The sequence below is a fragment of the Cladophialophora carrionii genome (genome assembly GCF_000365165.1).
Source record: "Cladophialophora carrionii CBS 160.54 unplaced genomic scaffold supercont1.2, whole genome shotgun sequence".
Lineage (NCBI taxonomy): Eukaryota > Fungi > Ascomycota > Eurotiomycetes > Chaetothyriales > Herpotrichiellaceae > Cladophialophora > Cladophialophora carrionii.
Window position 1 is genome coordinate 1,901,910 of NW_008481827.1, and position 26,952 is coordinate 1,928,861.

Here is a 26,952-nt window from a genome sequence, read left to right on the forward strand (position 1 = left end):
AATGGTCGCGAGAGCGCTCGGCGATGGATGGGAGTAACGCTGTGTTGATGTCGAAGTGGAAAGGTGGTGGTGAGAGCGCTCGTTGTGAGGAGACGTGAAGTCGAAATGAGGAGGGCGCAGTTAAGGTATGAGAAGAGGCAAGTGCAGCCTGGCGAGTCACATGACATGGTCCAGCCCGCTAGCGGCTTGGCAAATGCAATCATCAGGACGGAGTAATCGGTACTAAGCATTGCGCGGCGGGAACTGTCGAGCTGAAGGACTCCAACTCCAATGCCACCAACCGCGCAGGCAGAGTAAGCTACCTTGCATTTTGTGCCTTCATCCACAGCTCTTTGACAGCAACTGCACCAAACGGATTCTGCTCTTGGAGTGAGTCTCTCCCACTTAGGCATACATTGAAGAGGTCCAGCATACACAAGATTCCGCCTAATTCCACCAGCGGGGAAGCAGTCGTAAACAGGCGTTCCAGGTCGACCACGACCTTCGTTACAGCAGGCCATGGCCTCCCTCAATACCTCGACGAACGGCCCCTCAATTTCGAAGAGCTACCAATCCGTTGTCAATGCTCCCCCTCCTAGCGGACCTGCCGCAGCCTCCCCCACGTACGGCCAATGGGCGGTTTTTTCTGTGTCGGCTCCCTTAGCAAATGCGTTCCAAGACTCGAGCAATAAAGAAAGCGTGTTGAAGGTCCAGAGCACAGGGGAAGGAGAGCTCGTGGACTTGATCGATGAGTTTTCAGACGGGCGGATTCAGTTTGCGTTTGTCAAGGTCAAAGACTCCAACACTGGGCTGCCAAAGTGTGCCCTCATCGCTTGGTGCGGCGAGGGCGTCCCCGAGCGGACGAAAGGCTATTTCACGAGCCACTTGACTACGGTCGCCAAATTATTGCATGGCTACCACGTCCAGATCACCGCTAGGTCAGATCGAGACCTCACACCTGACGGCATCATCCAAAAGGTCGCTGATGCTTCTGGCTCCAAGTACTCCTCCAGCACTTCCGCTGCGGCCGCCCCTCCTCCAGTCGCTGCTACCAAACCTACCGTTGCGTCTAAGCCTGTCTTTACCCCTACACACAGCAGCGGTATATCTTCCGGCTACAACCCTGTCTCCCGCAATCTTCCGCAGAAGAGCTCCAATGTAGATGAGGATGGTTGGGGGGCTGACGCTCCCCCTGTAACAAGAACTCAGTTGGAAAAAGTCGCCCCGGCATATCAGCCAACAAGAGTCGATATGAGAGAGCTTACATCACAAAAGCCAACATCCTCCACCTTTTCTAGCAGTGAGGCAGACGATCGACCTGGAGTGGTTAAAGGTGCATACCAGCCCGTGGGTAAGGTGGACATCGCGGCTATCCGTCGGCAGGCGCAAGAATCGGGTACCCTGAAGGATGACCGACCGGCCATCGTGAAAGGTGCTTACGAACCCATCGGCAAGGTCGACATCGCAGCTATCCGTGCCAAAGCCCAAAAACCGGATGACTCTACTGGCTTTTCTCGGCCGCTGCCCGTGTCGAGCCCGTCCACTGGTCCTTCGGAAGAAACAGACACGCCTTCAAGATCGTTGGCAGAAAGATCAGCAGCTTTCTCACAAGGACCCGAACGCCTGACGTCGCTTCCTAAACCAAAAGTTGCTAATAAATTTGGTGGTGGGTCGTCTTTTACGGGCACCAAAGCGCCGGTCCCAGGCGGCTTCGAAGCGAAACCATTGGCCACCGCTGCACCCGTTGGCACGGCCAGTAGAACCTTCGCCGACCAGGGTGGGAAGACGCCTGCTCAGATTTGGGCGGAGAAGAAAGCTCGCGAGAGGGGCTTGAGTGCGTCAGGTGAGCCGCCAGTGTCGCCAACGGCCTATGATGGGCGGCCTCCCCTTACAAACCAAACGAGTGGCGATGCTGGGTGGAAGAGCAGCTACACGGGCAAATCGTGGGCACCAGTGCAGACCAGCCATACTGGCCGAAGCAGCATTGGCCAGCAAAACACCGGCGAAGGTACGGGCCCGGCTGAGGAAGACGAGACTCCCAGTTCGCCAGCCGGAGGTATCAGCTCAATTCGGGATCGCTTCAGCGGAGCGCCACCAATGGGGGCCCCTGCGACTTTCGATCGAGCACCGCCGCCGGCTCCTGAACCGGATACAAGCAATAAGCCCAATCGTGGGATCCCGATTCCCGGATTGCCAGCTTCTCAACCCAGGGAAGAGAGTGCGCCTGCGTTTCCACCGCCGCCTGCACAACCCCGAAGTCCCACACCTGATGAAGAGGAGGAGCCTCCATCTCCCATTCGCGTGGCTGTGCCAGTCAGTGCTTCGGCTCATGTAGCCGACGCACATGAAGAGCAATTATCTCCGCCGCCCACCATGCCAACGACCTCCCTCGCACGGGCGATTCCCACTCTAGCCCGGCAAGAGGAGGATGATGAACCTGCCCGTGGGCCCGATCCGGGAAGAGCCGCAGCGGTCACAGCAGCGGCCACGACTCTGGGCGCTGCGGCCGTGGAGTCTGCTCCCACCCCCGCTGCTGCAGGTGGAGGTGAGCGGGCTCGAGCTGAATACGACTACGAGGCGGCCGAAGACAACGAAGTGTCGCTACGCGAAGGTATTTTGTCCATTCCGTGTAGCAGATAACAACCACTGACTGCTCTAGGTGAATTGGTGACAGACGTCCAGCGAATCGATCCAGACTGGTGGCTAGTCAAGAATGAGGCTGGACAGGTAAGCTGAGACGTAGTGAGATGGAGGACTGCAAGTGCTAACAAGAACCAAGACTGGACTTGTGCCAAGCAACTACCTGACCGTCTTGGACGACGATGAGACCGCCGCTCCGGCTCCTCCATCGGCTCCTGCAGCGGCCGAGCCGACCCCCCCAGCGCCAGCGCCAGCAGCAGCGCAGGCCAAAGGCGCGACGGCAACAGCACTCTACGACTACGAAGCTGCTGAAGATAACGAATTATCCTTTCCCGAGAACGCAATTATCAGCAACGTGGTAAGTGATAGTCACTCTCCTCTCGCATCTCGATGCCCGCTTATGCATTTCTATGTAGACATTCCCTGACGAGGACTGGTGGCACGGCGAGTACAATGGTCAGTCCGGGCTGTTCCCAGCAAACTACACCAAGATCAATGATTAGACGAGGGATGCGACGGGAGAAGGACGCCGCCGACAAGATCTTTGGTCCGCGACGTGGGCTGCCAAAACGGCCTTTCTAGCTTAGATGGGGGTTGAATGGAAAAAAAAATAAAATTATTGTTTCGTAAATGCTTGTCACAACACAGACATCCAACAGATCGACAATGTTCGACGTGACGCAAGGGCCATGGCCAAAGAATTTTTATCCTACGCATGGCCGTGGATGGCGGTCGCCATGAAGAGCGGAGATGCAGCCTACCCAGTGTGGAGGAGTGTCTAAAGGCGGTGGCCCAGAAGCGTTAAAGCATGCAGCAATTCCACACGCTTGCCTGTTTTCTGCCACCTCTGATGTTCGTTTCCCCAGACAAATTTTTCGCGGCGCGATAGCGCAAGACGAAAAAAATCATTGCTTTTCATGCAGCAGGAGAATTTTTCAAGGCCTTTGGATCGAGCACCTGCATCTGTCTTAGTACTCATCGATAGATCACGGATGTAGAATAAGCACCCGCCTATGTGTCGCAGCTTTCTTCGTGTCAGCTCCATAACAGCGTCCAGGGAATCCCGATCCTCGACTGCCCCTTGAGCTTCTTATCTCGAACTTCTCCGCTGACGTCGAAGCTCCAATTTCTTAATCCAGCTTATCCATTGGCTGCCCGCGCTGTGACTCCCAGCGGGCGCACTGCACTTTTTTTTCCAGTCGGCCTCGCCCACATTGCTGTCGACTGTACCTCGTACCCTTCTCTTTAGTCACGTTTGAGAGAACCCACGACATTGCTCGACTGCTTCTGCAGCCCAGGGTGAGCTACCTGTGACAGGAGGTTGAACGGAGTCTGCGGTTCCCTTCTCCCATCGCCCGTAACCAAGGCATTGCTGGACTACAATGGCATCCACCACGCGAGCTCTCCGCCAGGCCAGTGGCATCCTGCGACGAGACTGCGCCCCAATTCTGCGCCCCTCTCTACGCCCGTTCTCTGCCCGTACCCCTGCAATCACTGCCAGGCAACACTTACTGGCCTCGAAGACACCCTCGTGGCAACAAGTGAGGAAATTCACACGGTCCGCACGACGATACGCGCTGGTGGAAGAGGCCCCACGCCCGGAAGCTTACCTCGAGAGTGGTGCAATCGAGTATGGGAAGAACCTGGTGGATGTCAAGAAGGTGCTCGTCATTGGAAGCGGTGGACTCAGCATTGGACAAGCTGGAGAGTTCGACTACTCTGGTAAGTGATGTGACTCAAGAGCAGTAGAAGGTCGTCAAAGGCCGCGAGCGACCAAGCTGTGTGAGCAACACCACCAAGCAGCAACTGACTCCTTGAACAGGATCACAAGCCCTGAAGGCCCTGAAAGAAGCCGGTGTCAAATCCGTGCTCATCAACCCTAACATCGCTACCATCCAGACCGACCACAAGCTTGCCGACGAAGTCTACTACCTCCCAGTCACGCCCGAATATGTGACATACGTGATTGAGCGGGAGAAACCGGATGGCATTCTCCTCAGCTTCGGCGGTCAGACTGCCCTCAATCTGGGTGTCAAGATGAACAAAATGGGCATCTTCGATCGCTACAACGTCAAGGTCCTAGGAACGAGCATCAAAACCCTTGAGACAAGTGAAGACCGAGACCTGTTTGCGAAGGCGCTCAATGAGATCAACATCCCCATCGCCCAGTCCATCGCAGTCAGCACTGTCGAGGAAGCTCTAGAGGCGGCGGCAAAGGTCGGCTATCCGATCATTGTTCGCTCAGCATACGCCCTGGGAGGTCTCGGTTCCGGTTTCGCTGCCAACCCCGAGGAGCTCAGCAATTTGTCCTCCCAATCTCTGTCGTTGTCTCCGCAGATCCTGGTTGAGAAGTCTCTGAAAGGCTGGAAGGAGGTCGAATATGAAGTCGTCCGTGACGCAGAGGACAACTGCATTACTGTCTGCAACATGGAGAACTTCGACCCGCTTGGTATTCACACGGGAGACAGCATCGTTGTCGCCCCGAGTCAAACGTTGAGTGACGAAGAGTACCACATGCTGCGAACGGCAGCCATCAAAATCGTCCGTCACCTGAAAGTGGTGGGTGAGTGCAACGTCCAGTACGCCCTGCAACCTGACGGCCTCGATTATCGAGTCATCGAGGTCAATGCCCGGCTTTCGCGATCGTCCGCCTTGGCATCGAAAGCGACGGGATATCCTCTGGCGTACACTGCTGCGAAGATCGGCCTCGGACATACCCTCCCGGAGCTCCCAAACGCCGTGACCAAGACTACCACCGCCAACTTTGAGCCCAGTCTGGATTATATCGTGGTGAAAATTCCTCGGTGGGATCTGTCAAAGTTCCAGCATGTCAAACGTAGCATTGGCAGTGCCATGAAGTCGGTAGGAGAGGTCATGGCCATTGGTCGCACGTTCGAAGAGTCCTTCCAAAAGGCTATTCGACAAGTCGATCCTCGCTACGTGGGATTCCAGGGCGACAAGTTTGATGATTTGGACGACGTCCTGCGTAACCCTACAGATCGGAGATGGCTCGCTGTGGGCCAAGCCATGATCCACGAGAATTATTCTGTGGACAAGATTCATGACTTGACCAAGATTGACAAGTGGTTCCTTCACAAGTTGCAGAATCTCAAGGATACCATGACTGAAATCCAGGAGATCGGCACACTTAACGGGCTCAAGCATGAGCTGATGCTGAAGGCCAAGAAGCAAGGATTCTCCGACAAGCAGATTGCAATGTATGTCAACTCGACTGAAGGAGAAGTCCGAGCTCGTCGCCAAAAATTCGGGATCAGGCCTTGGGTGAAGAAAATCGATACACTGGCGGCCGAGTTCCCAGCAGACACGAACTATCTGTATACCACCTACAACGCCTCTTCGCACGATGTCACCTTCGAGGACAAGGGAACCATCATTCTCGGTTCTGGAGTCTACCGTATCGGTTCCTCCGTCGAGTTCGACTGGTGTGCTGTTAATGCCACCTTGTCTTTGCGCAACATGGGCCAAAAGACTGTGATGATCAATGTAAGTCTGTTCTTCTGCCATGCCCGAGTGGACGCACCTGCACGTTTGAGCTCGGAGCTTGGCTTAACAGCTAGTTCTGGATCTGGGGTCCTAATGCGCTCTGGGAGACCTTTTCCCAGCCAAATGTTTTCTTCACTTTTTACAGAATCTATGCTAACTTCCCTCAAAGTACAATCCCGAGACCTATAGTACTGATTTTGACACGGCCGACAAGCTCTATTTCGAAGAGCTATCGTATGAGCGAGTGATGGACATCTAGTTCGTTCTCCTTCTCCCCAAATGATGGTACAAGCTGACGATGTCCCGTAGTGAGCTCGAGAATGCATCGGGCGTGGTGGTCAGTGTCGGGGGCCAACTACCCCAGAACATTGCGCTCCGACTGCAAGAGGAGGGCAACGCCAATGTGCTAGGCACCGACCCAGTGGACATCGACAAGGCGGAAGACCGGCACAAATTCTCACAGATCTTGGATTCAATTGGTGTCGATCAACCAGCCTGGAAAGAGCTGACCTCTGTTGCAGACGCGGAGGCTTTCGCCGACTCTGTCGGTTATCCCGTTCTTGTTCGACCTTCTTATGTGCTTTCGGGCGCTGCTATGTCAGTCATCTACACCCAGGACGAGTTGAAAGACAAACTGGAGTCTGCTTCGGCCGTCTCTCCGGATCATCCAGTGGTCATCACCAAATTTATCGAGGGCGCCCAAGAAATCGACGTGGACGCTGTCGCATCCAAGGGAGAACTCATTCTGCATGCAGTGTCTGAGCACGTCGAGTCCGCGGGGGTCCACTCCGGAGATGCCACCCTGGTTCTGCCTCCTGCGAACCTTGATGACAAGGTGATGGCTCGCGTCAAACAAATTGCCGAGAAAGTCGCCAAAGCGTGGAGTATTACGGGACCCTTCAACATGCAAATCATCAAGGCTGATAGACCTGGCGAGGAGCCTGCGTTGAAGGTCATCGAGTGCAATCTCCGTGCCTCTCGATCGTTCCCCTTTGTGAGCAAGGTGCTGGGAACCAATTTCATCGACACGGCAACCAAAGCGTTGGTGGGTCAAAACGTGCCCGAACCTCGCGACCTCATGGCCCAAAAGCGCGATTATCTTGCCACTAAGGTTCCTCAATTCTCTTGGACTAGATTGGCAGGAGCTGATCCCTTCTTGGGCGTGGAGATGAGCAGCACCGGTGAGATTGCATGCTTCGGCAAGGATTTGATCGAAGCATATTGGGCGTCGCTCCAGTCTACCATGAACTTCCGGATGCCAGAACCTGGCGAGGGTATCCTTCTTGGCGGGTCAACCGAGCTCCCTGAGCTGCCGAAGATTGTGGAATATCTCCGGCCACTCGGGTACAAATTCTATGCCGCAAGCAATGAAGTGAAGGATCATCTGGCAAAGTCCGGAGCGTCCATTGAAGTCATCGAAATCCCCACGACGGACAAGAACAAGCTCCGACAAGTTTTCCAAAAGTACGACATCCGAGGAGTCTTCAACATCGCCAAGACTCGAGGTAAGACACTGGTGGACGAGGACTATGTGATGAGACGGAACGCCGTGGACTTTGGCGTGCCTCTATTCATGGAACCCAAGGTGAGTAACTCCTGTGCTGAGGCTGACGAGCGACAAACTGACAAAGCATTGCAGACGGCCTTGCTCTTCGCGCAGTGCATGAACGCCAAGCTACCGCGAGCCGAAGGCATCCCGCCAGAAGTGCGAACCTGGAGCGAATTCGCCGGAAACAGGATGATGTAATTGAACAACAGTTTCAAGGTCAGACGTGTCTGTGGTAATATGCCAGAGTTGTCACGCAACGGTTCAGCTGCTCCACCGGGAAGACGGAGTCCGAAGTCACTGGAGGCGAAAAAGTTTTTAGACTAGAAGGATGATATGATAGGCGTCAGTCGGGTGTTGATGGTCACATGTATCCTTCTGGGAAACCAGGGATCCCAGCGCTGTGGCGGCTAAGTCATTGATCCAAGACGAGCGAGGTTCAGGGACCTTACACAGGAATAGTGTGGTACGTATGTACGGATTACTTGTGTAGGAGTTGAAAGGCATGACCCCGGACGACGGCACGGCCTTGCCGTCGACCAGGAAGAGAGAGAGAGAGAGTGTGTGTGTGTGTGTGTGTTTGTTGTAGAGTGCCTTTCGCCCGGTGTTACGAGGAGGTATACAGAAGCAATGTCTGATGCCGCGTTATGCGGAGTACTGCATGTCGATACGAGTACAACGGTCGAGTGCAGGCAGGTGAGTGTCAACAGCAGCCGCCCGAGACGCCCACTACGCCCAATACATACCTAGGTACCTGGTACTCGTACGGGAAAGCGTGGCCTCCACGAGGCCGGCTGCCTGCTCCTCTGCCCCAATTCGAACAGTTTGATTGGTCCTCGGTGAAATCTCGCCTCTCCACCATACGTAGTATGTGCCCCGCGGTTTCAACTGTTACTGTGTATCGCCTGAGTATGCACGGACAAGCCCACGCGACGGATTTCCAGACGCGGCAAAGTCTGATGATGGCCCGGGTAATCCAGCCTCAGTTACAGTACCGACGGTGCCTGCCGTTCACAGGCATGTCATATATTAGCCACCGGTCGCGATACGTGCACTGATCAACAACACAAGACCCACTGGCTGGGTTTTTCGGGCCTGGAGGTCCTCCTCTGTGTGATCAGATCAGCGAGGGCGCGAGTGCGCGAGTGTCTGTTCTGTGTGCCATGGAAGGAAGAAATCCATATATGTGCAAGGCGCGGGAGCGTGAGGAGAGAAAGATTTAATTATATAAGCGGTGCCTCAACGTGAAGAGAAAGAGATTACTTAGCTGTGATCTTGTAATCCTTCCATCGCTTCGTCTCCGCAACTCGAACGTGACATAGGGATCAGTGATCAGTGATCACCCACTGTACTGAGTATACGTTCGACTCTCAGACAGACAGCCCATTGTCACCAAGCGCGGGAAGTCAAGAAGCTCAATACCCAAGTACCTCCCAAGCAAAGCCAACATGACGTACTGTAACATGATTCACCGTTCTGGTGGTCCCTCCCGGAGAAAGAACGCGAGCCTGTGAATGCCTCGCAAAGGGCACCCTCGAAAACCCGGACTCTCGCCAGATACCAGATCACCGAGGTGGCCCGCACGCCCGTCTACCGTGACGCCTCGGAATGGAAGAGCTAAGTATCGCAGTCTGTCTGCTAGGGAGGGAGGGTGTCGAGAGGCAGTCTGGGAATGTCTCTTCTGCTCAAGGATGATTGTATTCAGTCTAGAGAGTGCAACTACCGGCTACGGACGATGCACCCGGGCAACCTCTTGTGATAGGCAGGCACTCCCAAGTGCCTCCTGCCACCACAGAGGGAACCTACATTTTCACGAGTAAGTCCGCCTCGCTTACAGTACGAACATGTACCTCGTCCATGGGAAGAGAAGCTACGTGTTGTGGACACCGGGCTTACTTGGTACTCACGTTTCGCATGTGCAGCCTGGTCGGGCGGTTTAATTACAGTAGCTACCGATCGAAAGTTCATCGAGATTTCTGCTAGAAGTGCACCTTTGGGTGTCTATCTAGTCTGATGAACGTATGATTGATTCCAAGTCTAGAATGCGGCTACCAGCTAGCTATAGATGGGCGACGGCACCGGTCGCTGGGGCAACCTCAAGTGGTAGGAACACTGGGTGCCTTCTGCCACCACAATTTTGATCAAAGCCACGCACCGACGGGGAGTCTAAATGCATCACGAAACCGGCACGTCGTTCGCTAACGTCGACCTCACAAAACAACGTGATGTGGGCAAAATGAAGGCCACCATCCCCCATCGTCACGCAACGATTCACCATCAAGGGTGTGCGGTGTGCGTTGTGCGGCGTGTCCGTCGACATCGAGTGCGACTGCCGAGATAGAGTATTTTCTTTGCCAAAACCGAAGACGGAGAGTGGACGCCTCAGGTTGTCAGGTTCAAGTTTGTCTTACGAGAAATGGATCGACATCCCCGGTGTACCGGTCCAGACTCATTCGGGAGACCACAATGTGTACCGAGTAAGGAGTACAGAGCTGGTGCATCCAGCGGATGAGCCGGGGGTAGTGGGCCTGCGAGCAGAATGGGTCCAAGAAGCTGCTACTGTAGATTCGAGAGGGCGGTCGAGAAGTGCTCTACTGACCACGCACAGTCGGTATACTGTCTACTGTCTACTTTACAGTATGTGCGAAGTAGACTGTGCACTCTCCACGGGTATGCGAAAGCGGGCAAGCTCTGTTGGCGCGACTCTGCCTCTACATACCTACATACCTCGTATCGAGCTGCGTAATTCCTGGTTCAGTACTATGTAGCCAGCACAGTCACGCCTACGTCCCAAAAATCCAGCCTACTTGATTCCTCGTCCCGGTCACAACTTCACCTTTTCACCACCCTCTTCGGACGAACTCCCGCTCCGGATGTTCTCACCCATGGACCCCTTGCCTCCCGCCATGGCATGCTCTTCCTTGCCTTCCAACGTCATGCCGGCAGGATGGCTGTCGCTGTTGTGCTCCAGATCCTCGTACGGCCTCCAGAAATCCTTCTTGCCCTTTGCCGCGCGCACGAGCCACGGGGGCAACAAGCCGCCCTCGATCTTGTACGTCCAGGGGTCCTTGTATTCCTTATCTGCGGGCCTGATGCGGTTTCCTGAGATCTTCTCGACGATCCAGACAACGGTGTTCAGGACGATGTAGCTGATGATGCCGGCAATCAAGCCGTAGGCGATCGAGTAAGTAAACGGCATGATGGCGATGGTCAGGAAAGCAGGAACCGCGTCGCCGATGTAGCGCCAGTTGATATCTGCGGCAGCTTTGGCCCTGCGCAGGACTGTTAGTACGGAGCGAGACAGGAAGACCACCGCAACAACTTACATCAACGACCCGACAATGATCAGCACGCATCCTGTGGCGTATGGTGGGATGGATGCAAATATGGGTGCGAAGAAAATTGAAATGAAGAAGCACAGCCCAGTGGTCATCGCCGTCAGCCCTGTCGCGCCGCCTTCGGAGATACCGGCACCGGACTCAATATATGCTGTGACTGGGGGTGTTCCGAACAAGGCACCGATGGAGATTCCGAACGCGTCGACCAAGTAGGCGACAGCTGAACCCTCGAAGTCTTGTGTCTTTTCATCGATAGCTCCGCAGAAACGGGCCATCGAGTAGAGAGTACCGGTGCAGTCCAAGATGTCGACGTAGAGGACTGATGTATCGTCAGCATCCGAAGGCATTAATTGAGACAGACACTTCGGCGGGAAGAGTCCTTCACGCTAATCTGGCTCCAAGGTGACTTACATGTAATGAAGGCGAGGCCGAATTGACCGCCATACCCAGAAATGTCCCATTCCTGCACCACTAGGATCTTTTCAATGGGATGGAAGGTCACGACTTTCTTGAAGAAATCAAACATGCTGTCTCCCAAGTCGGTATACGGGAAGTAGGTCACTGGCTTATGGTTAGCACCTGGGTGTTTACGTAAGGAGCAGAGGCCAGAATCAGTGCTGAACTTACCTTCGGTTCCTCGAGGCCAAGAGATGATGCTGACAAGCAAGATCCCGAAGATGATAGCACCCTTGACGCGGAAAAGCATCAACAAGACCGTGAAGAGACCACCACAGAAGATCCCGATCCACATGGTAGGGTTGCGCATCTTGTAGGCTGATGGGCAAACCCCGGTTTCGTCCAGGAACTCAGGCTTGCAGCCCGCCAACTCGAGAGGGGTAGCTTGTGCGCCTGTGACGGCGCCAATGCCAGCACTGTACGTCAAGCCGATCAACGTCAGATACAAGCCGATGCCAACACCAGTGGCGAGTTTGATGGAGGCTGGAATGGCGCGGGCCAGCCACTGTCGAAGACCGAAGATGGTGAGTCCCACAAAGACGAATCCTTCCACGAAGACAGCCGTGACAGCAACTTCATATGGTACGAGCCCGGATCCGTGATATCCAACCACAGTATAGGCAAAATAGGCGTTCAGGCCCATGCCTGGCGCCAGAGCAATGGGCATGTTGGCGAAGAGACCCATGCAAAACGTGGTGAGGGCAGAAATTGCGGCGGTGGCGGTGACCAAGTCGCGCTGGACACCGGCGACACAGATCATGTAGTCGGGGTCGCTGTCGCACAAGTCGGGGCTGTCGGGCGGGCAAACGCAAGTGCCACCCGACTGGGAGACGATGGTCGCGTTGACTGAAATAATGTAGGCCATTGCGAAAAACGTTGCTAGGCCGGCACGGATTTCGGTGAAGAAATATGATCCCTTTCGTTCCTTGGGGTGACCGGAGCCATCCAGCCGGAAGCGTCTGCCCACAAAGGAGCGCGCCACGGCCATGTTGGCGTTATGGATCATCTCGTTGATACCCATGGCGGCAAGGTCGCTGCACAGAGCGCAGGAAGTCGAACAAGAACAGATCGAAGAGGGGACTGCGCTTGACGTCGGGCGACAGGTCAGGGAGACAGACCGTCGTTGATATAGTTGGACAGCGAGGCTGAAGATCAAACCAAATGACACGCTGAATGAGGGTTCGAGATAAAGCTCTCGCTTGCAAAAGCTGTGCAGCATGGGGAGGGGCACGCGAGCGACCGCTGCGAGTGGGTGGAACAGACTCAGGCCAAGACGAGAGGCGGCTTCCGCTTGACCCGAATTCGACGAGGTGCCCTTGGCGACGGGTCTGGTGGCCTTGGCCATGATAGGGCTTCAGACCCTTGTTGGTCCATTGCTTCTGCTGCTGTCGGAGAGCGGCGATGGTCTCGATCTGTTCGCGACACTGTCACATCCGGGCTTCCATGTGTCGACCGAAGCTTCGGAAGGGTCCTAGGGCTAGGCTCTCCACCTTGACCGAGGTACGCGCTGTGCTGTGTACATTGATTGACATCGGACAGATCAGGCACTCCGTTCTCCGTCCTACCGTGTCGCAATATCCCGATCTTTCAGATATGCCGTGTCCTCATCGGCGAACGGCTGTACCTCGTAGTATGAAAGTGTTGTACAATGGTACAACATATCTCTCTGTGATCTGCTGGCGTAACTGTATTTGTCCGTGCTTCAGATCACTCCAGAGATAGCTTTATCAGCTGTGCTAGTATTGCGAAGACACTGCAACCTTCATGGGATGCATGTACGCAGCTCGCTGATATCGCACGTAGTACGGAAGGGATCTGGAGGCGAAGGTGTTTCGGTTGGCGTGAGGTCTGTCACAGAGACCGGACTCCGGTGCACTTCATCAATCTTCCACGGAAAGAGGGCCTGAAAATGAGTAATACGGCAAAGAGACGAAGCAGTCTCTATGCTGGTATGATCATAGTCAATGCCAACGTTAATTTGTTGCTGAAGATATGTCAATGATGAAGAAGTGAGACACGCCTCGCTACGCCTCGGCCTACTTTCCATACATCTCTAGCCACCCTTTCCTCTTTTCCTCTTTTCCTCTTTTCTTCATGAGATTTCGTTTCTTCGGCGCCAGACAGGACAGCAAACAGCCTGAACAACTCGTCGTCTCCTTCTGGGATGACTCATCCGGCGACATAAGAAGCCTGCTACATGCGTCGACTCCATCCTGCTACGGTCGAGAGAAGAGCCGGCGACGCCAGAAGATCGTCCTTCTAGGGCGGCACAAGAGACAAAGATGCCAGGAGAGTGCGAGGAATTCGTCATTTCTATACATATTGCATTTGTGATTATTGGAGAATGGACGGCGTATGAATGTTCTCTTCTTGGAAAGCTAGCATACCGCCGTTTCGCGCAGCCGAGACTCGCACCAAGTCCGTGCAGCAGTGCGGCAACAATGACCAGGTAATGAAACCGACTCTTGGGACACGCTGCTCTAAATCGAACAGCTTCATGCCTCAAGCTCCTTTGTCTCCTCAGTAGATATACCGGAAGTTCAAGTTCTCCCTGTCGGTCAGATCGCCAAAAGCTGTGGCGTCGAGATCCCGCTCCTCGTTGCCTTGGATCTTGTCGCGTCGAGCATTTTCATACTTCATCAACATCCAGAACGTGATGATGACGACAACTTCAATGAGGTGACTACGAACATATGTCAGCCAGGTATAACCTTGAAAGAAATAGGAAGCGACTGCGGCAAGCCAGCACAGGCGCACTTGTCAAACGTACCTGACGATCATGCTCCAGATCCCCAGCTTGTAGCTGGGAGCCTGATCAGTCTTGTAGAAGAAAGGACCGGCAATGCTAGTAGCGTCCAAGTCAGCATCACGGGCAAGAGAGTTCGGGGAATCCAAAGGTGAAACTCACTTTCCGGTACAGTACCCCAAGAATAACACGGCATTTGTAACCACCTTCTTTGTATGGCCGGCCGTGTTTGCAATTTGTAGAGACAAGATCATCACAAAAGCGGCGTTATATGGCCCGGTCAGGAGATAGCAGAAATACCGGCCGACATGGTGCTTTTCATCCACGAAGCAAAGACCGAATGCGCCGGCGATGTTCGGGCACAGGAAGAGGAGGATAAATTTGCACCGATTGTTGTTCGGGAAGCGATCATTCAAGAATACGCCTGAGAGAGGTGTTAGCCCTCAATGCGATTGAGAGATGTGGGAGCGCATGGACATACATGTCAAGATCGCAACGATGATGAAGCACCCGTATGGGATCTGCATCAGGGTCGTGACAAGGGTCGAAAAGCCGAAACCTGGGGGGATTGTCAGCTTCGAATTCCTGCAAACAAGCTTGGTGGGTACCCTTGATGATGAGTGTGCCGAAATTTGAGATGCCACCATTAGGAATATTTCCGACAACTCCCAAGATGAAGAACAAATATAGCTTGATGTCGGAGAATGCCTCCATCACTTGGTACGCCTTGAGGTGCTTGTTCTCGATACCCGTCTGGTTGCTCTTCAACCGCTCGACGGCAATTCTCTTCTCGCGGTCATTCAAGAACTTGGCCGTGACGGGGGAGTCTGGCATGAAGATGGCAATGACAATGCCCCATACACAGCAGAGCGCGCCAATAATGATGAACTCGTACCGCCACGATGCTAACGCACCTCTGATGTGACCGATGGCGTAGCCGAGAAGACCACCGAGGGCGATTCCGAGACCGTTAGCTGTGTACCATAAACCGATGCGCAGTGGCTGCTCTCGTCTTGTGTACCACATCACGGTGATGAGCATGAAGGCCGGATCGGAGCACGCTTCAGCTGCCCCCGCCAAAGCTCTGAGGACACTGAGCGTGGCAAAACTGTTGCACGCGGCCTGGAGCATCAAGAAGAAGCCCCACATAAAGATGCTAACCAAGGTCAGTATATTGAATGTGACTGCTAACCGGGTTGATTGCATCCAACGTACTTGAAGCCGAGGTATTTACCAAGCGGCAGTCTTTGCATGAGAAAATTGGTGGGAAATGCCCAGGCGAGAAATCCGAAGTAAAATAGACCTGGCAGCGTTAGGATCGTGCTGTCCCGCAAGCTCCTCCTTCCACTTACTGCTGAGCCAGCTGTATTGCGTCCCATGGAGGTTCAAGTCCTCACGGATGCCGAAGATAGCCGCATACGAAAGCGTCGTCTTGTCAATATAGAAAAATGCATAACAAACTCCAATCAATGGGAGAATCAATAGGTCGATCTTCCGGATGAGCTTCTTCTCTTCTGCAGCGTCCACAGGGATATGCAGGTCATCGGCAGTTGCGAAGAGTGCCAACGCCACGTCACCATCTTGCTTCTTGGACTTGGACGAGAACTGGAATTTGTGTCCCGTGGGTGGGAGATTGAGACTCTCAATCTCATTGTGTGCAGTGATGGTCTTGTCGTCGACTCTGTCAGCCATCTTGTCCGTCGGCGAGCTCGAATTGCCCCTGGATTGCGAGTCTTATTGTGCTCTGTCCGTTGTGAAGCTGCGTTTTCGCAAATCCCGCGGCGAGACAGTCTGTCAGTCACGGCACAGCAGTGAATGAGGCGGAAAGGGAAGACAAACAGAAGAGAGAAAGAAAATACCACAGATCATCGTCCACATACCCCCGACCCGTGGCCGAGCCGACGGCATGGCGATACGCATGACGGCGGGTGTCGAGTGGAGGAAATATGCAATGACGTCCAAGGCTTTGTGGCGTTTGCTTGGAGGGAAGTCCGCTGTTGCACCCAGCAAATGCTACGGCTGCTTGGCATGCTTGTATCTGATCAAATGAGCATTCGAAACGGCTGATAACCCTGCTACGTCGTCTCCATCGAACCCCAAATGGCCCCTGCTCCTCTGCTGGATTGCGGGGAACGACTGGGGTGGAAAGGCTCTGAGACGTCCCACCGGAAGATTGATGTCCCAGTCGGCCTTTGATGCGCCGAGCTGTGCTTGTCCCAATACCCCATATCCAAAGTACCCTAGGTATTGAAGTGGGGGCTTTAGTAATAGGGGAGCGTGGAAGAGCGGGGGAAATTCCGTACACGTAGGAGAATTGCCATTGTTCTAGTTGGGCAGACGAGTCAGCAGGGTTGATATGCCCACTGTGGCATACCCAAGAAATCCGCAATGAGTGGTACGTTCAGTCTGAAACATCAAATAGAGCCATGGTCACGACTCGTCAAACACCAGGATGGTGCAGCTATCGATCCAGGAATCCCACCCGCACAGCAGACAATGGGGGACACGCAGGGTAGACCGCCCTCACCCCACGTGGAGAACCCCATATGCGAATGCGAAGAATGGAGACTGGAGATGTTTCGGCGCCCGAGCTTGACTTCTGCCAGATTTGCTAGCCTCGGCCCAGAAGACGATCCAGACGGCATACTGAGTACACAGCCTGGCGTTGGTTGACATTATCATCCGGGAGGGGTTCACCGGTCGGGCCGACACGGAGACGGTCGCAGCCACCGAGCAAAGATTCAGCATTTATCGAGGCCGTCGCGACCTGCCAGAACTCCAAGGAAGACGCGCTCAGCCTCTAGGCGTCGGCAGATTGTCCGAGGAGGAGATACAGTGGCAGAAAAAGGTCTAGTAACGCTTTGACGCCGCAAGGAGGCCATGTGAAGGTGTTCGTAAAGACTCCTGACCTCTGAGCTCCCGAGGCTGCTTTATCTGTAGGGTGGTGCCTTGGCAATAGCCACAGCCCTGCAAGAGCAAATTCTCTGTTGCTGATCGAGCTAATGCCGAGTGCCGTGTAGTGAGGACACAATGTACCATCATGACCAATGCTGGTAGGTGTCGACTCGACTAACTCAGTCGACACGAGATTATACGGGACATTTCGACTCTCGCGACTTCTCGACATGTAGGTTGATACTCCAAGTAAGTAAATGTACGCAAACCAGATGTACTTTACTTGACTATGTACTACCCGTTGTTAAGGCTAGCTCAGTATATTAATTTTCTACCTTAGCTTACGCCACAGTTCAATAGTATGGCTACGCCACTTCGCCACAAGAGCCGACAAGTCGACTCATGGCCTCATCGGCGGGTGTCGACTCACAAGGAGTCGATTGAGTCGACTGAGGCACGCTAGTGGAGTCGACACAGGCCTGCACTGGGACTTTCTTGTGAATATGGAGTAAGTGTCTTGTCAATACGACATTAGAAGCCTTGAGTAAACTTGAAATTGGTGTCTCACTGCGTTCTTGGGTATCTTATGGTCCTGGCGTACGACAGCCATCTATGTCCTCCCGAGTCCCAAGGAGGAAGGGTGCTGCGATGCACGTGACCTCAACCGTAATACAGCCTTGCGCAGTCAGCCTTAACCGAACCGCGTGAACTGCGCCCGGATAACTACAACAGTGTCCACGATGGTAAAGGCAGGCACGAGGCTACGGCACAGCCTCACGGAGGAGGGCATGTAATCGTGGAGGTATAGGAAGCATCGAGAGCACAGACAACCAGATGAGACAACAGAAACCGGTTTTCCCGTTTATGATGCGCCTTGCGTGCGCGTTTGTCTTGTGTGTTCCAGAAGCTCTACCAAAGTGTACTGGGTATAGTCATTACAGTCATCTTTGGCCTGCCGTGTCGACGCACCCAGGTGTGGTGTTCTTGTTCATTGTGACCGTCGACAAAATCCCCCTTCCGCCGTTGTAACCACCGCCCTCCGTGAGCTAAACACCGCCCCTATAGACAGCTACGCATCGCCGATAGTAAAACTCGGCCAAGCTCGAACCGTACATTATAACTCCACCAGCATCATCTTATATAGGTAGGGTTGCACATTTTACTCAACAAATTAACGGGCATCCTGAAGCCCACAGTGGCACCAGGCAACACGACGCAATCTCGATCACGGGGCCTCCTTTTATTTACGCGAGTACAAAGCGCTCTCTCCATATTTATCATCGACCAACCCGAGAGACGCTCAGAGAGTATACTCGACCATCGAGCGAAATACTCGACCGTCGAGGTCTTTTTCCTGGGCTCTGAGTACAATGATTATCGGGTCAAACACCGACAAACATCGACGCTACAGTGTTACAGAGGCCCACACCCTCTCACCATCGAACTACGTTTGATACGGCCTCCGCTGACTCCATGATACCCCCAAAACCCAACCCAATAGACCAATACGAGTCTGTTTTAAGGCTTCCATTGTGACACCGTTGTAGGTCCCTATCATGATGCTCGCGGTCGCTCCTCTGTCGGCTGAACGTCAGTCTCTGCTGCCTTGGTTCTGCTTTGGTCAGGCACTTTCGAGTACTGGTGGCTCGCAGTCCAATCGTTGGTCTCTCGGATATAGTTAAGCACGTAAGGGAGAGATTTTTCGGTCACCAAGCCAACATTCATGCACTTGATGTTGTGCTCCACTGTATGCAGGCGGCTGTGGCCACGATTCGGAAGCTGCTCACCGACGTCTGGTCGGTCGGAGCTCCAGAGCCGGGCAAGAAGGCCACGATTACCTGGAACGAGGCCGAAGCATACCTCAGACACTATGAGACTCTGTTGCAGGATCGGAAACTCATCGATGGGGACAACCTCGGTGCATCGCAGCTACAAGACCGGATGGGAGAGGTGACTAGACTTGTTCGTCTTGTCAAGGAAAAACGTCAAGAGAAGGTTAGCGAGATCCTAAAAGAGATCAAAGACAGTGGATCACTATTGCTGCAGAAGAAGACAGACGCTGCCGCAGAGAAGGCATTGGTATTCGTGATCCGACTGTGGCTTTTCGTCGTTCCTAAATTGCCGAGTGCAAACGTCCAACCTCCTCAAGGGGCCCAAATCTCGAGGTCTTCTACACTTTCTGAGGTCATGTCAATATCATTTCCAGGCACCAGCAGCACGAAAATCGAGGAGCTCTCTGATGACTTCTCGGCCAAGAGTCTGATTCGGAAAGGAGGTTTCGACTTTGAAATCACTGCTGACTTGGACAAACACCTCACGTTCGATCCCAACTGTCGATGGAGGATTAGGATCTTCGGGTGTGCACGAGCACTTGAAAAGGCGCGACTGTCTGGGTACAAGTGAGTGATTGATCTTGAATTGGAAGTCTCGAATACTGATCCCAGCAGAACAATGTACCCAGAGGGCTTCATTGACGAGGTCCAGAGAACCTTGCAACTGCTGTTTCCAACTCTAGAGCGCAAGCAAATCAGGACCACAGGACGTTACATTCGGCGGTACCGTGCAGATCTCGAAGCTCGGATTGACGGGAACGAGGAGATGGACCGCTTTTCGCTCGGTAATTATCCAGTCTTTGGCGAGCGACTTGAGAAGATCCAGAAGCGGTACAACGGGTCGAAGTATAGACTCTTGCGGCAGTGGTGGTATGACAGGCGACGACGACTTGAGTGGGCAACGTTGATCATCGCGATCGTGGTGTTCCTTTTGACCGTGGTATTTGGTGTCATCTCATCCGTGACCGGCATTCTGCAGGTTTACGCAGCCTATTACTTGCACAATTGAAAGGAAGAGAGAAGCAAGTGAAGCTTGGAAAATGAGCTGCAAGGAAGACGCGTCAATGGGAGTTGCAGCCCACCGGAGACGCAAGACCGTGATAATACGGTGGACCATTTATGCTCAATCGAGAATTTGTATACTCAAAACTTCTCTGACATTGTCGTTAAGCCGCTGCTACAATCTCGGTATCTCGAATTCCGGTTGAGCTGGAGCAGTATGGGTATGCTGTTGGCGAGATCTCTATTTTGCTCAGAGAACGCTGCTCTCTCTCCGTTCCTACCCAATCCTAACTGACGAGCTGTCTGAATGACCGATATGAACTATGCGACACCTGCGTCCAGCGATGAGCTCAACTATCCAATGCAATTCGAATGTTCTTCGTCGGATCTGAGATTGAGTTTAGTGACGCAGCGATAGTCGCCTGCGAAACGGTGCTCTCGAAGCTGAAGTCATCAGATAGCACAATAATGTGCGCCGTGCTGGCTTCGCCATCAAACACCACTGCAACTTTCTTGGTACCGCTGATCGGTCGTTGGAACCAGTTCGAGTCGCCCTTGGCCTTGATACCGTGCCAAGTGGACTTGCACTTCTGGTTGCCGGAATCGAGGACCTCGAAGACGTCGAACTCTCCGCAGCCGGAGTCCCAGCACGAGCATTTGCCATATTGGATGGTTCGGGGGATTTGGGCGTTGAGGATCCACGCGGCCGGCATGTCGCCGTTGAAGCCAGTATTTCCCGAGAGAGGCATCCTAAACTCGAGGAGAAAGAGTTTGGAAGCACCGTCAAAGCCATGGTATGCGACTGTGCCGTCTCTGATGGTTCCGCAACTTCCATCTGAACAAGGCTTGTCGGTCATGATAACGAACTCGCTGTTGTCTGGGATCAAAGTGTCGGCAAGAGTGACGGGCGAGGCGGAGCCAGCACTGTTGTCGGCGGAAGCATACGACAACGACATACCCCAGGTGGTGTCGAACACTCCACTCCCCTGACCGCCGTGGTTGTTGAGGAAGACAAGCCCTTCGGCGGTGCCTTGCTCGGCGTGATAGTAGGCCTGTCGTCCCCAGTTTCCCAAACCCGCGTTCATGCTGGCGGCTGGCACAGGAGCAGAATATGCCGCGCTTGCGGATCCCGGCCCTAATCTTTGGCCACCAACCCCACCAGCTGCAGGAGCTGGAGTTGCAGCTGCACCTCCATCGTACTGGTTGACCCACGAAACGACTTGTCCATTGATTGCGGCGGTGACCCAGTCACCGACCGCACGCTTGTGTTCCGCGTGGTCGTCTTTCTCGTCGTCGGCGGCGGGAGGACCGGAGTGATGGAGGTGCTTGTGGGCGTAGCGCTTCTGGTGTGGGTTTGGATGAATCGACCGCTTGCTGTTATCCGAGCCGGCAGTGTAGAAGGCGAACTGCTTCAGCTGGATCGGACCACGGAAATGCCAGGACACCTGTTCCACGTTATCAGTATGTCAACTCCTTATACCTGGACAGGGCAAGCTTACCTCGTCATCCATGGGCGCCATGCCTCCAGAATAACTTTGCGGTCCGAAATCACATTCGCCACTCGAACCCATATTGGTGACTTTCTGGTACTGCCCTGGAGTGCCGAAGTTGGAGTATGAGATTGCTTGGACTTCAGAGCAGTACCAGTTGCCCTTTTCCTCGTAGCAGTCGTTGGCTTGCGCTAGCACAGCAGCCGAGCTGACGAGGGCGAGGAGAGAACTTGTTGTGAGCGCGTATTTCATCTTGGCTGCCTAAAGCGGAGCTAAATATTGTTGTGAAAGCTAATGAATCTGTCAGTCCGCGGGCTTAATATCGTTGTCGCTTAGGGTGAGTTTTGGCTCGATATATGATACGGTGAGGATATCTCGAAGCTCTCTAGAAATTGTCGATGGTTCAGTACAATAGCAGGAAAAGCGCGAGGAAAGGGTTGGAGTGCGAGAAAACTCGTCCGTTCGTTCACGGGCAGTGATGAGTGAAGCGCAAACAACGTGACTGCGCGCACGCGATACCCCTACCGTTTGCAGGCACTCGGTCAGGCTGGAAACAGAAATGGCGAGGCCGGCCGTTGGTGGCAGTGAGCACGGATCACTTGGCTCGGTGACTCTGACAGTCGTTTGGAATGGAAGTCCGGGGACGAGGCAAGGAGAAGCGTGGCTGTATTTGAGGTCCTCCCGCCCCTCGAGAGGACTTCCTGGAACAAAGAGGTTCGATTCTCGGCTTCGTCATTGTGCAAACGGCTCCTGGGATTCGAGGATGAGCTGCACTCGAACAAAGCATTTGAGTCTCATGGGCTTGATGGCCACGGCGTCCTGCGGTGCTGGAGAGCATCTAGAGCATTCCTCAGCCTCGCAGGCGGGTCTGGGCACATACCGCCCAGCCTCGTCACATTACGCAAATTTGATTGTTGAATGCGGTATCACTTACGAGCGTAGTCAGTAGGCGGGCTCAGCGATGCCGCGCAGGTGAGCACGAGCTCGTATCCATCTAACCAAAATAGCCGCCAACGCCAACGCTCCAGCGTCATACTAGACGGGTGTGGCCCAAGTACATCATCCACGCCATCATGACTCGTTACCCATGAACAAATGCCAGCCTCTAGGGCTTGTCCCGATTCTTAAGCTTGGTCCAGCCACTCTTGCCCTTGCTGACACGGGCACCCTCGTCCTCTGCACCGGGCGTCATAATGCTTCTAGCATCATCGTACTCCTTTCCATCCATCACTCTCGCTTTTATGACGACGGCGTCATCCATCTTTTCGCCGCCATCGTCCCATTCCTGCTCGTCCAACAACTCCCACTCCGCGTTGTTCATCTCTGTAAGAAGGTGCTTCCTCAGTGGATCGGAAATCATCGCATACCGGTTGAGACGCCAATTGCGCGAGGGGTTGTCGCCGGCGGCAGCTGCGGAGCCAAGGAAGGTGTGGGCCGAGTCGTGGGAGTATGAGCCCAGACGGGCAGGGAAGGTGCTCTCCTTCTCTTCTCTGGCTGGCGAGGACATGCTACTAGATCGACGGCGACGAAGTTGAACGTCTCGCTGGGAAAGGACCCGCGTGATTGCGGCAGATTGTGGCTGAGCAAGGATCATCTGATAGAGAATACGACCAATATCGCAAACAGTTTCCCACGTTTCGGTGCCGGCGACGAATCCTTGAGTGCGGGAGAGCCATGCAGCATCCCACGCGAGTAGAGACATGCCTTCAATGAAATAACTGAATGCTAGTGGCTCTTTCTTCGCAAATTGGGCAACTGATTCATTGTAATCGTCAGAGCCGATGTACAGCGGGCGTGGTTTGGGAGCCGTGCCGAGGTCCAGGCGAGAAGCAGTAGGGCTGCTGGGCACTGAAAGGCTGGAACCACTACCAGGGAACGTGATGCGTTGGTTGAGATAGGAGGTGAGAGGGGTGTTGATTGTTGCAAGTGGATAGTCGCGATGCGGCAGGGTAATCTCAGCCGGAAGTCTGATCCCCAGGTAGAAAGCACAGAGGAAGATCAGTCGAGTAGCATTTCCAAGGGCTGCTGTCAGTTCCGTGCATCGCATATCTGGCCGGATATTAGCAGGTGTGAAGAGCTACGCGTGGTCAAACCCACTATTGATCTCCTTCAAGTCGGGCAACAATAGACCAGCAATATAGTGGCGATCCTTGATTGTACCGTCCTTGGTCTTCTTCTTGGAGTGGCTCAACCTCAGTAAACTGGCAGCCTCGCGGCAGAGGATGGCTCTCGTGTCGACAGTCTTGTTATGGAGAGCATCATACTGGGCCTTTAGCTTCTCGCTGCTCTCTCTCAGTTCCTGCTCCTTCTGCTTGTTGTGTCTGGCTAGCGCATCTTTTGCGACCGCCAGATTGGCTTTTCTCTGTTCCAAGTTGGCTCGCAACTCTTGCGCATGAGCTCTCCGCACTTCAACTTCCTTCTGTCTGAGCGCTAGCTCACGTTGCATATCCTCTTGCAACTCCTTCTCTCGTTGCTCCTCGATCTTTTCCTGTTGTCGCTGCCATCCATTTCGCAGCCTCGCCGTCTCTTCATCGAGAGGTTGTTCAGTCTCCGGACCAATGATTGCCTCGACCTTCTTCTGTAGTGACTCTTTCTCGATTAAGACTCTAGCAAGGTCAAAGCGACACGTGTAGAGCATGTTTGTCACGCAGCTTGCGCAGTTGCCAGGGGTGTCGTCGGTGAAATGCTCGTGACACACCGGGCAGGAATCCATCTTGCTGGATTCAGGGGTGTCAATACAAATGTACGTAGAGTCGGTGGTGTTCAAGGGGTCCTTGATTTCATGTTCAGTGGTTCCGTTGTCTTTAACCTCCGCATCCAGCGATTTCGGCGGTGGCGCGTCTTCACTAGGCTGCGTTCTGCAATCATGGTGTTAGAAATGAAACCTGGATGCTGGCTCTGTGCATCGAGCACAATCATAGACACAAGTCTGACATTGCCGTCAAGGCGACGTCTAGTTGTCAAGATCAGGCGACAGGACGGGAAGGGGCATAACTCACCTCCCGCTGAGCGACAAGCGACTCAGGCTGTGCTTGAGCCGCTGCATGACGTAGCCAGATGACTTGCTCGCGTAGGTCACGGGATCTGGCGACGCGCGCTAGTATGTAAGAGGGCAAAGCGGGATGCGGCGCGTCACAGCCGGAGTTTAGCCACTTCAGACACCGACCGATCGGACGTTTAATCACCAAATGTCTTTTATGTGCCCTTGATCATTCAGATTTCGTATCAACTTCAAGCCGGAAACATGCAGGGCAAATGGAGCCGGTGAATATTGAACAATCTGCTAATCTTATTTCTACCGCCCCAACCACAAACGAGGAGAAGCAAACACCTTCAGACGCGGGCCCTGCAACCGAATCCTCACCCTTACCGCCCAGGACGAGCAGGCCCAGGCAAGGGAGCGCTGGAAGAAAGCGAACAAACGAAGAAGCCTGGCAGCCTGGCGAGACTCCAGCGACGAGCCCTAAAACTGCAAGATTCAAAAGATCTCTCACTCTCCTTGTCATGCCAGAATCAGAAGTGCAGCGTGCTCAGGAGCACCCAACCCCGACAACTGGAGAGGGGGCTCAGACTCAACGATCTGTTATCGCTGATAGAGAGGGATCGGCTTCATTCCCTCCTCGCAACAGCTTTACCAAGCAGATTCACGACTACCAACAACAACTGGAACTTGAGTATCAGCAGTTTGAACAGTCTCTAAATGAGCGAGACACAGCGGCCGACCTGGACGCCATGAACTGGGAAGACCTGGAGACACGTTACAATGACGAGATGACACCTTGTATTATTCGTGAGAAGGAAGTTATGGACGAGATCAACGCTCGCTTTGCGGTAATGCGGCTTGACTGACGGTGCAAAACTCAGACTGACTGTCTACAGCAATTCATGCTGTACTTGCAGGTATCGAACGACCATGAGGCTGAAAGAGCCGTCAAGAGGTAATTTAGCGAAGTGTGTTGATGGACTGCTAAGGTGCTGACCGCACTACAGACTTCGAACGCGGATTGCGCTCGCTCAAAACTCAGAAGGACTACTGGCCCAAAAGCAAGCCCACCGTGAGTGCATTCCGCCATAGGAACGGCCTTGAATTGACGCTGCTCCCAGATATGAAGGTCCTGGAGGCATTCCACAGTGCAATGGCTCTCCTCGGCAATGTTTGATGCAATTGGTCAGAGACAGATGAGAAGTGGTTAGACGCTGCTTTGCGGTGGCAGATCAACCCGATCGGGCGGGCCGAGCTACGTCATGCGGGATAGGCCCTTCGCGCAGGACGGCGTGTAGCCTCTTTGAGCAAGCTCGCTGCGTGTTCGGCATCATAACTTACAATGATGATACTGCTGGTATTACACGACGACTATTATGTCTCATGATCCACGTCCAAACTCTGACCAGGATCTCCTTGCACGACTGAACGCGCTCAAGAAGTCGACCGTGTCCTTTGAGCAAACCAAGTACATTCACCATCATCCAATATGGTACCCGCAAGCTAATTGTAGTCACAGCTTTCAGACACCCGGAGGCGCAGAGAAGCCCTTTACCGCCGACCCAAATCCTGCTCACGCTCTTGGCACCGACCTGCTGTCGCGGTGGAAGTCCCTCGGCGGTAGCCCCTCCACAACCCAGCCAGAACAGTCCGAGGCAGCCACCGAGAAGCCCGAAGATGAGAAGACGGTGGAAGAACTACTCGCAGACCTAGGACCATCGGATACATGGGATATCGAAAAAAGCGAGGAGGATCAGGTTGCAGACCTGTTGAAGAGTGCAAAATCCATTCTCGCAGAAGCCACAAATCAAGACGACGAGCAGCTGGTGGCAGAAGAAGTTGACGGAACAGGCGACGAGTCCACGTCCAAAGCGCTGCCGGCGGTCGATGTCTCCGTGTTCAAACCTGAGCCAGAGGATGATGACGGCGAGATATCAGGCAACGTTCGGTTGGACAAGTCCAAAAATACTCTAGACCAGGAGGCAGATGAATTACTTGCAAGAATTCTAGATGAAGTAAAGCACGAACCTCCGGAAGCGCGAGAAGGAAACGCGTCTGTGTCCGATGACGACGACGGTCCTTCAGGAGACATTCCAGTCTCGACGTCAAAGCCCACCTCGAACGCCCCTGCGCTCGACCTACCCAGCAGACCCTCTAAACTCCCGGATTTTGAGCCACCGCCAGAACTATCAGCCCAAGACGACGACCTGGCGTCTCGATTTGCGGGTCTAGCGCTTCCTTCTGTCCCAACCGGCGTGAAGTCTACCAAGCAACCAGCTACGGCGAAGTCGAGTCTCGGCTTCACGGACGAGGAAATCGACACGTGGTGCATTATCTGCAACGACGACGCCACCCTTCAATGCATTGGCTGTGATGGCGACCTCTACTGCACAGATTGCTGGATCGAAGGGCACCGGGGCGAAAGCGCCGGCGCTGAGGAGCGGAGACACAAGGCAGTCCAGTTCGTCAAGGGCGGAAGGAAGAAGAAAGAGCCCAAGAGGAGAGTCATGATGGGCGCGTAGGGCCCCCCGCGGCTGGAAG

At 54.0% G+C, this 26,952-nt stretch overlaps 9 protein-coding genes across 9 annotated transcripts; 5 read left to right on the forward strand and 4 right to left on the reverse strand.

The window, feature by feature from the left end:
- Positions 1 to 498: 498 nt before the first annotated feature.
- Positions 499 to 3,122, forward strand: G647_02760 (uncharacterized protein; the record flags this gene model as incomplete). Its single annotated transcript, XM_008727106.1, has 4 exons — positions 499 to 2,590; positions 2,639 to 2,706; positions 2,759 to 2,977; positions 3,036 to 3,122. The coding sequence occupies 4 exons, from the start codon at positions 499 to 501 to the stop codon at positions 3,120 to 3,122; spliced, it is 2,466 nt and encodes an 821-aa protein (XP_008725328.1).
- An 879-nt stretch (positions 3,123 to 4,001) lies between these two features.
- Positions 4,002 to 7,870, forward strand: G647_02761 (carbamoyl-phosphate synthase arginine-specific large chain; the record flags this gene model as incomplete). Its single annotated transcript, XM_008727107.1, has 5 exons — positions 4,002 to 4,341; positions 4,442 to 6,123; positions 6,293 to 6,381; positions 6,433 to 7,708; positions 7,763 to 7,870. 5 exons carry the CDS (start codon positions 4,002 to 4,004, stop codon positions 7,868 to 7,870), a joined length of 3,495 nt encoding a protein of 1,164 aa, XP_008725329.1.
- Positions 7,871 to 10,493: 2,623 nt separating this feature from the next.
- On the reverse strand, positions 10,494 to 12,484 carry G647_02762 (uncharacterized protein; the record flags this gene model as incomplete). Its single annotated transcript, XM_008727108.1, has 4 exons — positions 10,494 to 10,941; positions 10,996 to 11,326; positions 11,419 to 11,568; positions 11,635 to 12,484. The coding sequence occupies 4 exons, from the start codon at positions 12,482 to 12,484 to the stop codon at positions 10,494 to 10,496; spliced, it is 1,779 nt and encodes a 592-aa protein (XP_008725330.1).
- Positions 12,485 to 13,983: 1,499 nt separating this feature from the next.
- On the reverse strand, positions 13,984 to 15,901 carry G647_02763 (uncharacterized protein; the record flags this gene model as incomplete). Its single annotated transcript, XM_008727109.1, has 7 exons — positions 13,984 to 14,146; positions 14,234 to 14,308; positions 14,372 to 14,633; positions 14,691 to 14,768; positions 14,818 to 15,365; positions 15,425 to 15,512; positions 15,562 to 15,901. 7 exons carry the CDS (start codon positions 15,899 to 15,901, stop codon positions 13,984 to 13,986), a joined length of 1,554 nt encoding a protein of 517 aa, XP_008725331.1.
- Positions 15,902 to 19,045: 3,144 nt separating this feature from the next.
- Positions 19,046 to 19,945, forward strand: G647_02764 (uncharacterized protein; the record flags this gene model as incomplete). Its single annotated transcript, XM_008727110.1, has 2 exons — positions 19,046 to 19,503; positions 19,552 to 19,945. The coding sequence occupies 2 exons, from the start codon at positions 19,046 to 19,048 to the stop codon at positions 19,943 to 19,945; spliced, it is 852 nt and encodes a 283-aa protein (XP_008725332.1).
- A 343-nt stretch (positions 19,946 to 20,288) lies between these two features.
- G647_02765 (uncharacterized protein) lies at positions 20,289 to 21,680 on the reverse strand (the record flags this gene model as incomplete). The annotated part of the gene is made up of 2 exons (XM_008727111.1): positions 20,289 to 21,383; positions 21,438 to 21,680. The coding sequence occupies 2 exons, from the start codon at positions 21,678 to 21,680 to the stop codon at positions 20,289 to 20,291; spliced, it is 1,338 nt and encodes a 445-aa protein (XP_008725333.1).
- Positions 21,681 to 22,533: 853 nt separating this feature from the next.
- Positions 22,534 to 24,141, reverse strand: G647_02766 (uncharacterized protein; the record flags this gene model as incomplete). Its single annotated transcript, XM_008727112.1, has 2 exons — positions 22,534 to 23,477; positions 23,526 to 24,141. 2 exons carry the CDS (start codon positions 24,139 to 24,141, stop codon positions 22,534 to 22,536), a joined length of 1,560 nt encoding a protein of 519 aa, XP_008725334.1.
- Positions 24,142 to 24,683: 542 nt separating this feature from the next.
- Positions 24,684 to 25,588, forward strand: G647_02767 (uncharacterized protein; the record flags this gene model as incomplete). Its single annotated transcript, XM_008727113.1, has 4 exons — positions 24,684 to 25,259; positions 25,308 to 25,366; positions 25,419 to 25,483; positions 25,533 to 25,588. The coding sequence occupies 4 exons, from the start codon at positions 24,684 to 24,686 to the stop codon at positions 25,586 to 25,588; spliced, it is 756 nt and encodes a 251-aa protein (XP_008725335.1).
- A 199-nt stretch (positions 25,589 to 25,787) lies between these two features.
- On the forward strand, positions 25,788 to 26,933 carry G647_02768 (uncharacterized protein; the record flags this gene model as incomplete). The annotated part of the gene is made up of 1 exon (XM_008727114.1): positions 25,788 to 26,933. The coding sequence occupies one exon, from the start codon at positions 25,788 to 25,790 to the stop codon at positions 26,931 to 26,933; it is 1,146 nt and encodes a 381-aa protein (XP_008725336.1).
- Positions 26,934 to 26,952: the final 19 nt, after the last annotated feature.